The sequence below is a fragment of the Mastigoproctus giganteus genome, chromosome 4 (genome assembly GCF_048544385.1).
Source record: "Mastigoproctus giganteus isolate SK-2022 chromosome 4, ASM4854438v1, whole genome shotgun sequence".
NCBI classification, from domain to species: Eukaryota; Metazoa; Arthropoda; class Arachnida; order Uropygi; family Thelyphonidae; genus Mastigoproctus; species Mastigoproctus giganteus.
This window is the reverse complement of record NC_143578.1, coordinates 88,676,416-88,690,515: the sequence shown is the minus strand read 5'-3', so window position 1 is coordinate 88,690,515 and position 14,100 is coordinate 88,676,416. Positions and strand designations below refer to the sequence as shown.

At 33.6% G+C, this 14,100-nt stretch overlaps 1 protein-coding gene across 1 annotated transcript in view; it reads right to left on the bottom strand.

Annotated features, from left to right (window-relative positions):
• LOC150086891 (dynein axonemal heavy chain 7-like) overlaps positions 1–14,100 on the bottom strand; it is a 1,233,418-nt gene that overhangs the window by 391,249 nt on the left and 828,069 nt on the right. Inside the window, exon 41 of the mRNA XM_090372313.1 lies at positions 5,147–5,287. Within this exon, the coding sequence (XP_090228439.1) occupies positions 5,147–5,287 (141 nt within the window). The remainder of the gene's footprint in view (positions 1–5,146; positions 5,288–14,100) is intronic.

Here is a 14,100-nt window from a genome sequence, read left to right as displayed (position 1 = left end):
ATGCTATATAAGCTTGCTTTCTTGCATCATGTGCCCTTGCTAATGCATATTATTTTTAATTTTATTTTTATTTAACTTTGAATTTTTAATTTTAATTATATGAACCAAAATATCACGGAAAAGAAAAATTGATTCTGAATGTCGTGTCTTCACTGAACTTTGGTCGATTAATTATTTTTTTATAAGGGACAATAACCAATGTACCTGCCTTATATGTAAGGAAGCAGTTTCTGAAAGAGTTGAAAGAATATAATTTTAAATGGCATTATACTACAAAACATGCCTCAACTTACGATAAACTTCAAGGAGAATTGCAAAACAAGAAATTGCAAGAGCTGAGCTTTGATTTCAAGAGGCAACAACAGATGACATGTTTCACTAATCAGAATTTAAATTTAATTAAAGTTAGTTTGCAAGCATCTCAGATCATTGCTGAAGAAGGGAGGACTTTTACTGATGGAAAGTTTGTGTAATGAGTGTGACTAGCAATTGCAGAAGAATTTTTGCCCTGATCAAGGTAAGCACTTTGCTGCTATAAGTTTATCAACGTCAACTTTAACAAGAATCGAAGACGTGTCTGCTAATGTTAAAGATGACCTGAAACAAAAAGTTACAGATTTTATAAATTTTTCGATTGCAATTGATGAAAGTGAAAATATTACCAACACAGCACAGTTACTCACTTACATAAGTGTTATAAATCAAAATTTTGAAGTCACAGAAGAACTGGCTGCACTTGAAAGCTTGAAGAATAGAACCTCTGGTGAAAACATATTTTATAGCATATCAAAAGCATTTGAAGACCTGCAGCTTGATTGGGAATTGTTGACAGCAATTATGACTGATAGTGCAAAGTATATGGTTGGAAAAAATATTGGTTTCATCAGCCATGTTAATAAATATTTTGATTCCAAAAACATCAAAAGATCTATGCAATTTCATTGTGTTATTCACCAGCAATTGTTGTCCAGTAAATTTTTGTTTTCAAACTCAATCATATCGACTATAATTAGTATTGTAAATTTTATACGCAAAAGTGGCCTTGGCCATTGTCAGTTTAAAATTTTCTTGGAGTACATCGAAAGCGAATATGGTGATTTGTTGTATCATATGGAGGTATGATGGTTGAGTCGCGGTAATGTGTTAAAAAGATTTTTTCAACTCAGAACCAAAATAGACATAATCATGAATGAAAAATTAAAACCAGTCCCAGAACTAACAGACTCTAAATGGTTATGGGAACTTGCATTTTTAACAGATATTTGTGAACATTTGAATACACTGAATAAAAAACTCCAAAGTCACGATCAACTGGTAAATGATTTGTACCACAATATTAAAGCATTTCAGACAAAATTAGAATTATTTAAAAATCAAATTGATCAAAATAATTTTTCCCATTTTTTGTGCTGTGAAAGTTTATATAATAATATGCCCAATTGTGATTTTTCTACTGACAATTTTGTCCGAAATCTTGAATTAATGATGGAAGCATTTGTTGATCGATTTGTTGATTTCGAAAACAATAGAAACTTATTTACATTATTTCTGAATCCATTTGATGTAAATGTTTCACAAATAGATAAAGATCTACAATTGAAATCACAGATCTTCAAAGTAATGATAACCTGAATGCATTATTAAAAAATGATACATTAATTAACTTTTATAAAACTTTGACAGAAAAAATTTCCAGAATTGAAAAAATTAGCAAGAAGAATAATTTCTATTTTTGGTAGCACTTACCTATGTGAACAAATATATTCAAAAATGAAATATATAAAATCCAAACATCGATCAAAAATGACAGATGAAAATTTCCAAGAATTTTTAAGATTGGGAACTTCTACCATTAAACCTAACATTTCAATTACTGCTAAATCAAAACAACTACAAACATCTCATTGATTTGCTATTTCTGTAATATCAAATGTGATTATATCAATAAAAATTGTGATTTTTGATATCACTATGGCTTTATTTACAATAAATATCCTGTGTTTACAATTTTTTATAATTTTTCTATCTTGTACACCCTGTTTGACCTGATGAAGTCGCTAAAATTTCATTTTTGGTTTACAGTGTTTTTAGTTGTCAAAATTGCACCGACTCTGGCCCGCTATTTGTTATGAATTTTCTATGTGGCCCTCCGATGAAAAAGGTTGGGGACCCTCTCGGCTATATAATTGAGTTTTACTATAATATAAATAAGGAAATGATTTACTTTTCAAGGAAGAGTGCAAATTGTAGCAAGGTCACCTTAACACAAGATCACTGGGTACCTGGAGCATATTCTGGTAACATTGCAAGTTAACTCTTCCAAACCCTTCCAAACAATTAGGAGTATTAAATGAACTTTCTGTTTGGGCACATGATAATCCAACAAATGTGGATTATCATGTGCCCAATAAATGCAATTATGGCAAAATTGCTCATCAGTCTAACTCATTTCATTGAGAAACTTTTTATTCACACCACTTTTTTTTTCTGATAAAAATCTTGACAAATTTCATTCTTCTCTCAGAATCATTATCATTTATGTCAATATAATTCTGAAATATAAACTTTATACAAGTCACATTAATAAGAATGAAGATAGATATGCTAGATGTGCATGCATGTCCATATAAAGCATTTCCCTCTTTTAAATGCATTTCAATTAGATTTGTAAAACATGTCAACATGTTCAGTCACAATGGAGCAGGATTACAATATTAAATTTTAAGTTAAGTTTGGAAAAGTGTCAGTGAGACTCTGAACATCTGATTATGGTAATGCATATTTTATCTCAAGCACAAATTTATCACTGATGTTCTCAAGTTAAAGAAGTAAAGATGAACCAAATAACAACAGGCCTGTTGTTGAAAGAAGACCAGAAAATATTGAGCAAGTTTGATATTGGAAAAGACATGATGAGGTCCACTTTACCAGATAATTTAGATAAATGAAAAATTGTGAATTGTTTGTAAAATATTAGAAACAGCAGATAGCAAACCCTCCTTTTCAGAGTTGATTGTTACTGGGAATGATTCACGGTGTTTTGAATGTGAGCTCAGACTAAATGTCAAAGCTCTGAGATGTGCTCAAAGTCATCTCAACACCAAAACAACTTGGTTCCAAAAACTGAAAATGAAACATTGTTAATATTTTTATTTTTTTGATTCAAAAGGAATTGTTCACAAGGAATTTGTTCCAGAAGGAAGTACCATAAGTACCTAATTTTATTTAGAAGCAATGAAACAATTGCCACAAAAAATTTGATGATTAGACCAAAGCTTTCATGTTTGAAGATTTATTTTATAAAAAGGAATTACTGAAATCAAACTCCCCCAAAAAATGGATTCAATGGATTTGGCTCCAGCTGACTTCTTTCTCTTCCTGCATCATACAAGTTAGGTAAAAGTACACAGTATACTACACTTCAGGAGTGATAGATTTTTATTTATTTTTCTTATTTTTTCTTTTTTTGTGATTACAGAAGTGAAAAGTAAACGACGTGAAGTGAAGTAAGTGATGTGTTAGAAATCAATTACTAATTAATTATATTAAAATCATTATTTTCACTTCACTGCACTTACCTCACAACACAACACTCACCCAGAGGCTCACATCTGGTGAGTATGGGTTTGGCACGCCTAGGGTCCTGAGCTGGATATCATCATTCTTCTCTTTCTTGGTGATTCCTTTCTACTTCTCTCTCTCTCTCTCTCTCTCTCAGGGCAACTCGGGAATTTTTTTTGGCTGGTGCAGCATAAGCCTCAGGCTTCCTTGCACCATATGGCTAATAATAATAATAATAATAACTTGTAATATTTTATTAATTTTTTTTTTCTGGATTTTTAATAAAAATTGAAATTGAACAACACATATTTCATGGATCCTCTATGATTTAATAAAGTCAACATTTTTTTAATGTATTTTATTTATTTCTTCCTGGATTTTAATAACAATTGGAAGATAACACGTATTGGCATTTCCCAGAAAATGATAGTAACTCAGGATTTATGTGTTTATTAAACTGATAACATAAAAAAAAAAAAAAAATGCTCCTCAGGTTTCATATTCACAAACCAAGAACAATTCTTTTCTGTGCATCTGCTATATTGCCCATTCATTCTTCCAATCAGCACATAGTAGCAAACATAATATCCAATATGTTGACTAATTAATTCATAGCATATGTATGTATGGATAGCCTAAGTGATATATATGAAAAAAAAAAAAGATTATAATTACTGACTTTCTACTGAATTTCTATTAGCAATGAAATTTAGAATGACTTGACAAGTCTTTCGGAAAGATCCAAATATAAAATATCACGAAAATCCGTTCACTGGGAACTGAGTTATTACATGTGGACAGATAGACATGGTGAAGATATTACGGCACTTTATGCGTATATTAGTATAATATATGCATAAAGATGCATATATGCATCTAAAATGACCATAAAAAAAAAATAACTTGGGAGGAATTGTTTTGTTTTGTTATGTTTTGTTATTTGGTTTTTAGGAGCATTAGCAACTAAGGCCATATTGCTCCGGGATATGCGGTGGTCATTTCCTGACCTTTCCGCATTTGGTGGTGACGGGCTCGAACCCCAGTCTAATCAAGAAGCGTGCGCTACGCACTGCTGCTCCTTCCCACCTGGCTATGGAGGCGCCAATTGGGAGGAATTTCGAGAATGATTTCTGTGACTGGAAGTGAAGTGTAACAAGTGTATAGTGCAGGGATTATTTTGAATGATTTTTCATAATGAATTATTTTTTTTTTTTTTTCTTTTACAATTTTTCTCATTACTTTTTAGATTACTTTTTACATTTCATTACTTCTTTTTTTTACTTCTTTGCATGCAGCAATCTATTCAAAAAATAAAATATTGATGGTGATGACAAAAAATTTAACAGCATTTTTTTTTATTATTATTATTATTAGCTATATGGTGCTAGGAAGCCTGGGGCTTATGCTGCACCAACCAAAAAAATTCCACAGTTACCCTGAGAGAGAGAGAGAGGTAGAAAGGAATCACCAAGAAAGAGAAGAATGATGATATCCAGCTCAGGACCCTGGGTGTGCCAAACCCATACTCACCAGATGTGAGCCGCTTTGATTAATGAGATAGCATTAAAGAACTTTTATTTCTTACTTTGGAAATCCTGTCATAAAGTTCCATAGCCATAACCCATTTGCATAAACCTTCAGCAGCTGATGATGCTTTAGCTACTACAGAAGGATTAAAATCAGGGCAAGTTATATATTCTGCACGTATTTTGACCATTACAGGAACCTACATAAAAAAAAAAAATTACAACTAAAACAAAATATAGTAACAATTACATGTAGTTATACAGGGTGTTTCATAACATATAGGCTATGTGTTTAGGATAAATTCAAGACCTGAAAATAGCAAAAACTAGTCATATAACATATGTCTGATTCTGAATGGTTAAAGAGCTATATTTGGCTTTTTAAAAATGGTTATGGAGTTTTTCAGTTAAAAAAAAAATAAATAAAAATAATAAGGATAAGCAGACACATACTTAGCAAAATGTTCATTCATACTAAGTACATGTCTGCTTATTCTTATTAATTTATTATTTTTTTTAACATTGAAAACTCCATAGATTGGAGCTTTTACTTTTAAAAAATATATTAAATTTGAAAGTTCAAATATTCATATCTTCAAAACTACCCAAAATTGGACACACATTTATATGAACTGTTCTGCTTTCAGGTCCTGAATAAATTCTGAAAGTACAGCTCCCATGTTATGAAAAACTCTTTATAAATAGGGTATGGAACTTCAACAATAATAACAAAATATTATTGATATAATGTTACAGTTTAAACAAAAGTCTGAATTTTATTCCAATTGATAAAGTTCCTTTTGAAAGCAGTCAGAAAAACATTATTTATTCTTTGATAACTTGTATTAATGTAAAGACATCATGTACATTTCAAAAAGAAAGAAAGTACACAATTCACTTTAACTTAGTCTTCATGACAGCATATTTTAGCTCTATTTAGAGCCTAATCACCTCATCTAGAATCATGAATATTTAAAGAAACTGAGACTGACACAGGGAATAGGCAGCACAGTCCTCCTATCTCCGTAAAATTAAAATATGCTAACAAGTAGATAACGCATTTATTTGCTACTTTTATAAAATTTAAGGTAACAATAATCACTTCATAATGAAAATAATAATTTTATAAATGTTTAGTTAATCAGAGAAAAAAAAAATGCTGATTGCAAATAATTAAATCTAATCGCTTCAATCTTCTTTTGATTTTCTTTATGATATCATCAAATATCATGATGAAAGCTATAAGATTTAATGTACACCCTTGTCTAAAAAAAAAAACCATTATTAGTTTCAAATTCAGTTGTCAATACATTACTAATTGTCATATCATTTATATTTAAGGTAGAAACTGAAAACAACATTTATTAGACACTTTAAACCTTTCTATTACTTATTATTCAAAACTATGCAAAGGGACAAAATTTATTAGGAGTAATCTACTTTCACTCCCTTTATTTACTTATTTATTCAAAGTAGAAATAGGTAAATAAAGATAGTGAAGAGAATTGGATAAATAGTCTAAATTATTTGTCCAATCTCATTTTAAATTTAGATAAATTTTCCATTCAATACAAAGGCGCCTCCGTAGCCAGGTGGGAAGAAGCAGCAGTGCGTAGCACACGCTTCTTGATTAGACCGGGGTTCGAGCCCGTCACCACCAAATACGGAGCATGCGGAAAGGTCAGGGAATGACCACCGCACCAGAGCAATATGGCCTTAGTTGCTAATGCTCCTAAAAAACCAATTAACATTAACAACAACATTCAATACAAGACCAAGTGAGAGTTTCATACACCTATTCTGCAATTTTTCTTTCAAAATTTAAATGTATGTCCTCTTTAGTGGCAGCTTATGGTATGAGAAAGGGCTGGTTGCAAGTGCTTTGATTTTGAAATTTTCTAGTTTTTTTGATAATATGGAATAACTATTGAAAAATAAAATCCAATTGTTGAAGCTTGCTTTACTCAAATAAAGAGCTCTTTGCTCTCAGCAAACTTGTGAATAACTTTCTGATTAAAATCTGGTATGTCTGAAACTAATTCTCTTTCAATGAAACACACATAGTGCAGATGACCTTTCCTGCTGGTAAGTATTTCTTATCTAAAAACACACATATTACACATTACTTTTTTATTATGCACTGCAATAGTCTGTCTATACTCACTATCTCATTGCATTGCTATATTATTTTATTATTTATTTGTTATTTTATTAATCACTTCTTTGCCAATTGAAGGGGCACTCACACATTCTATATTATTTTTAATTTATAATAATTTTCTTTTTATATCTATATTTTTTGTATCTGAAGTAAGTAATGGCAAACAGCTATAAACTTGCTATTCACAAAAAGAAAAACCAAATTCAAATGGAAGAAATTAAAATACTTTTCTAAAAAGAACTATTTATTCATACAGCAGAAAAACCACAAACTAATAGACATACTTGCTTAAAAATAACACAAATATTTGCTTGTTTTAGCAATCAACCACCCGTTGGTTGATTGCAGGAACAAGCTTCCATCCATTCTTGTTGAAGTGGGTAGTCTGAATATATTCAAGGAAGAACTAGACAAACTATTGGAGGGGATGGTTAGGTCCAATTATCGTCCCATTCCAATTACTTCTACTCTTTCTAAAGTAATGGAGAAATCAATTAACTGCCAACTCAAACTGTCTAGAAACGTTCTGTCTGATGTTTGTTTGTTATTTGGTTTTTAGGAGCATTAGCAACTAAGGCCATATTGCTCCGGGGATAGATATGCGGTGGTCATTCCCTGACCTTTCCACATCCTCCATATTTGGTGGTCACTGGCTCGAACCCCAGTGTAATCAAGAAGCATGTGCTACGCACTGCTGCTCCTGCCCACCTGACTATGGAGGTGCCATAAGCTTGCTTTCTTGCATCATTTTCCACTATTAATACCAATACCAAATACATGCACAATACATCCACAGGAAAGCCGTACATGACATGTAGATTGAAAGTTCCTGGGCTGGGAGCTAAGGGTACAAACAGCAATCAGTTTGCATCACTGCTAAATGCAACTGTACTGTTCCATGAGTTAGCATGGCAAGTTTCACCATTATAGAGTCCTCTGTTATTGTATAAGTGTGTGTGTGTGTGTGTGTGTGTGTGTGTCGTGTGTGTGTGTGTGTGTGTGTGTGTGTGTGTGTGTGTGTGTGTGTGTGCGTGTGTGTGTGTGTGTGCACACTCCATAATTAAGCTAATATGCATCATTTGGAGCTAAGAGTTTGCATCAAATATTGCTTTAAACTTAGGAAAATAGCTTCAGAGACTCATAAAATGCTAAAAACAGTTTTTGGAAAGACACAGGTGTTGTTCAAGTGTTTTTTCATATTTTCAAAAGTGGTCAAATGTCAGGTGAAGATTCCAAGCATTGAAGTTGTTCATTGTCAAGATGAATTTATGAAAATGAAAATGAAAATATGTATCAAGTTATCCACAGATACTGATGTTATACCATGAGTACATATGTCAATCTATGTATTCTCAAGATTATTTCAGGTACTTTCAAAAAATGTATTCAATGTTTACAGCTTGATATGCAGTTTTTTTTTAAGCTTGTGTTGAGGTTAGTTTATATATATGGAATAAACTTTTGATAAAATTTTGCAGTTTGTTTTGATTTATAGCTCAGCCCAAAAGCAATTTGCTTTTAGTTATGAATTGCAGACTTTTACTTTTCAAACATTATTTACAAATTTTTGAAATGTTGAGAATTTCAGAATGTTGTAGTAGTAGTAGTGGCATGTGATGCAAGAAAGCAAGTGTATGAGCTTATGCAGCATCAGCCAAAAAAAAACACACCATTCTCTCCAAATGCCTGTCCAGTTCCTCATTAAATTTATTTAACCTATCAACTTACACAACGACAGATGGAGGTTTGTTCCAGCAATTAACCACCTACTGTCTAAAGGCAAATTTCTGCACATCTATTCTACATCTGTCTTTTCTTAATTTGAATTTATGCCCCCTTAGGTTTGTAATCTGAACAAGTGAATGATCACATCGGAATTCAGCATGCTCAACTCATTCAAGGCCTTACATACCAATCAGATCACCGCGCAGGTGCCTAGTCTCCAGCCACTGCAATTTGAAGAACTTATGCCTCTCTTGGTAAGAGGATCCCTTCATTCCCCTCACCAATCTTGTTGCGCTTCTCTGTGCACGCTCAAGCAAATCTACATCCTTCCTAAAATGAGGCTTCCAGACCTGTACGCAGTACTCAAGGTGTGGCCTGACCATTGCCTTATACAGAGGAATAATCACCTCCTTTTCCCTGCTAGCAAAATTCCTATATATCATTGACAAAACTCCATGACCTACCCTGGCAGCCTGTCTGCATTTCTCAGAAAACTTCATATCTGACTACACAATTACTCCCAAGTCTTTTTCATTTTCTACCACCTTAAGTGTAGTACCATACAGTTGGTACGTTTCTCTGGGGTTACTTCTACCCATATGCAGTACTTTGCATTTGTCAAGGTTAAACTTCAGTTGGCACTTCTTAACCCATCTGCCCAAATTATCTAGATCCTGTTGCAGTAGCACACTGCCATTACTGTCATTAACAACCCTGCCAACCTTTGTATCATCTGCAAACTTCAACACTAAGCCTGATATACCTTCATCAATATCATTGATAAATATACAAAACAACAGAGGACCCAACACCAAACCATGTGGAACTCCACTGATAACATTAGTCCACGAAGAGCAGCACCCATTGATTACCACCCTTTGTCTTCTCCCATTCAACCATTGTTTTATCCATTGTAGCAACTTACCCTTAATACCATTCTGCTCCAATTGGTACAATAGTCTTCCAATGCCAACATTTTCAAATGCTTTCCTGAAATCCAAATACATGATACCAACATTATTTTTTGCATCCAGTTCCTTTGTAACCACATCATAATATCCTATCAAATTTGTCAGACAAGAGTTTTCCCTTAACAAACCCTTGCTGTGTCTGAATTATTGCTGCAGTCTTGTCTAGATGATCCTGCAATGCATCTTTAACCAGTGACTCCATTATTTTACCCAGAACAGAAGTTAAACTAATTGGTCTGTAATTACTCGGGTCACCCTTCGATCTCCCTTTGTGAATTGGGGGTACATTTGCAATCTCCAGTCCGTGGGGACCTCCCCTGAGTCCAAGGATGAGCTCATAATTATGGCTAAGGGTTTGCTTAGTTGCTTTGCTGCCACCTTTAATATAGCTGGATAGATCCCATCCACCCCAGGTGCTTTTCTTATGTTTAACTTCAACAATTTCTCCTCCACTTTGCTCTAGTTATTACAAAATCATTAAGTATCCTGCTACAATTTGATAACCTTCTGCCATTTTCAAACCTTAATAACTCCTCATGTGTGAATGTAGATGCAAAATACTCATTCAGTTTGTTTGCTATCTGAGAAGGATAGTGGAACCATCGATCAACAGTGGAACCATCGATATCAAGTGGACCAATCAGATTCATCCCTTTCCTTTTAGAGTTTATATAAGTAAAGACATCCTTGCTGTTTTTCTTAGCATCTTTTGACAAAGATTTCTTGTAATCTGCCTTTGCCTGCCTAACCTCCTTTGTGACCTGATTATAGACTAGCTTATATCTGCCATAGGCTTCTGAGTGGCTTGATACTTTATATGTATCCCATGCATTTTTCTTCTGTGTCACGAGCCTCATTAGTTCATTTGATAACCATTTAGGCCTAAACCTTGAACAATATTTCTTAATAGGTATGAAACTTTTAGTAGCATCCACGATTAATTCCTTGAATGTTTCCCACTTAGAATTTACTGTTGGTAACATCGTCAGTTGATCCCACTGTACAAAATTTAAAAACTGTCTGAGACCATTGTACTCACCTTTACAGAAGCAAAAACCCTTTCCTTTACCCCTGATGGTAATTTTATCTTTAAGTAAATCCCACATCAGTACACTGTGATCACAACCACCTAGTGGTTCCTTTATCTGCAAATTCTTAATACACGAATGATCACTGCTGATAACCAGATCAGGAGTATTACCCTCTCTGGTTGCCTCTCGAACATGCTGTTGCAGAAAACAATCATCCAATAAATCCACAAAAGTCTTACTAGTGTGTGAGTGACCAACCCAAAAGTTCCAGTCAATATCTGGGAAGTTAAAATCCCCCATGATAAGACATTCTGATTTACCAGCCCACTCTATTTCTCTGTGCAACTGTTCATTGTACTCATTCGAGTCATTAGGCCTATAACACACTCCTACTGTTATTTTTGCTTTCGCAGTGCTTATGTCACACCAAACTGACTCAACAATGCACTGTCCATCTATATCAACTGGATGCACTTCTTTTGATTTTGTTTTTCTTAATTAACAGCATAACGTTTGGAATGTTATGTAGTTAATTATTACATAACTATTCTGTAATGTAGTTAATTCTTAATAGGTACGAAACTTTTAGTAGCATCCACGATTAATTCCTTGAATGCTTCCCACTTAGAATTTACTGTTGGTAACTTTTAGGTATGTTACGTTATGTAGTTTATGTTGTTTTTGGAATGTTTCTCAACATTCCAAAAACTACAGCCGATAAATGCACTCTCACAAATATCTGAGGAAGGTAACAGGTTAAACAATTCAATCAGATCTCCTTGCAGGTTCCTAGTTTCCAGACATGGCAAGTTATAGAATTGGTTTTTCTTTGTATGAGTATTCATTTGTTCTCTCTTATTAATCTTCTTGCTCTTCTCCACACCCATTCCAACATATCTACATCCTGCCTAAATACGGCTTCCAGGTCTGAATGTCGTACTCAAGATGTGGCCTTACCACTGGAATAATTATCTCCTTGTTCCTGATGGAAAAATTCTTGTGTATCATTGATAAAACCCCATGAGCTGTCCTAGCAACCAATCTGCACTTCTCAGAGAACATCACATCTGACTGCATGTTACTCTAGATCTTCATTTTCTACTAACTTCAATGTGATACCATACTGTTGATACTTTAATCTGGGATTACTGCTATTCATATGCCTAGCATTTATTAATATGAAACTTCAATTACCTAATTTTTTCAGACCTTGTTGCAGAAGAACATCTGATTACTGTCATTTACCACCCTGCCAACCTTTGTATCATCTGCAAACTTAGACATTAAGCCCGATTCGAATTCAACAATATCATTAATAAATATTGAAAATCGCAATGGGCCCAGCACTGTATGCTGGAGAAACTCCACTAATAACTGTAGTACAAGGAGAGCAGTGCCCACCAATTACCACTCTGTCTTCTCCTGCTTAATCCATAACAGTAAAATGCTACTAAAGCCTGATTTATGCAGAAGTCTTTGATGTGGAATAGTATCAAAAGGCTTTCTGAAATGTAAGCATATGATGGCAATTTTTTTTTTTGCATCCAGTTCCTTCGTTACTGCATCATAGTAATGATGCAGTAACGCATCATTGTAATGCATCATTGAATTTCTGTGTAGATGGTCCTGCATCACTTGTTTAACCTGTGACTCCATTATCTTTTCTTGAACAGAAACCAACCTTCCAAGTCTTTAATTACTAACTTCACCCTTTGATTGAACTGGGAAGACATTTGCACTTTTCCAATAGAGGCCTCCCTTGGATTCAAAGATGCATTCATATGAAGGGATATCAAAAAATTTTTCCATTGACCACCTTCTGTGTATTTTATGAGTGCCATGTGTTACTGACTCAACTGCTTGTTTATATGTCAGAAGTTTCATTGCTCTAACTATTATGTTCCTTTTTTTTAGAGTAGAATGTGTGACAGAGTGCCACCATTGATAGAGTTTAATATCTATCATTATAAATTCCTGTTTTTGCTATCTTTGTTATCTTCTCCCAACTGCCTTATTCTCCTGAATTGGCACCTTCTGACTTCTTCCTCTTTCCACAGTTGAAATAATTTTTGCATGGAATTTCTGTGACAGAAGCATGGTTTCAAGAGCAAAGTGAGACAAAAAATGGAATAAGGAAGTGCCACAAAAGATGGGAAAAATGTGTTGCTTTGGGTGGTGACTATATAGAGAAGGAGTAATGTATGTTGCAAATCTCAACCTCCTGGGACACACATAAAACATGGTAATTATGGCTAAGAGTATGGTTACCACATTTGCTGCTTTTTTAATATAGGTGGACTGATCCTATTAGTCCCAGGTGCCTTATTTACATTTAGCTTCAACAATTTCACTTGCACTTTCTTCTCAGTTATCACAAAATCCTTCAGTCCCATTATAATTTGGTATACTTCTGGTATTGTCATCCCTAAAAATTTATTCATGTGTGAACAGAAGCAAAATATTTATTAAGCTTGTCAGCAATCTGAACAGGATCATCAACAGTAATGCCATCATATCTAGTGAGCCAATGGGGTTCACCCCATTCCTTCCAATGTTTACATAAGCAAAGAATTCTTTAATACATTTTTTTGCATTCTTAGCCAAAGACTTATAATCTGCCTTACATTGGCTAACCCCATTATTGACATGACTGCAGACTAGTTTGTACTTATTAGATTTCTGTGTCCACTGTTAATTTATAAGCATTACATGCATTTTTCTTCTTTGCCACTAATCTCATCAGTTCATCTGATATCCATTTAGGTATAAACCTGAATGGATATCAGATTTATATCTAAATAAATAATGGAACAATATCTCTTAATTGGTATTAAAAGCCTAGTAACTTCCTCAAATGCTTCCCATTTTAGAATTTGTAGTTGATAACATCATCATATGCACCCACTGAAGGGAATTTAAATATTATCTACAACCTTTACATCATAAAGGTTGTAGATAATATTAATTGTAGATAATTTTCGTACAGTTGCCTTTACGAAAGCGGAATTACTTTCCTTGACCCTTGACAACAGTTATATCTTTAAGTAGCTCCCAACATTGATATATTACTGCCAACTAATGATTCCTTTTCCTGAATACTTTTAAAGCATGAATAAATCCAAATG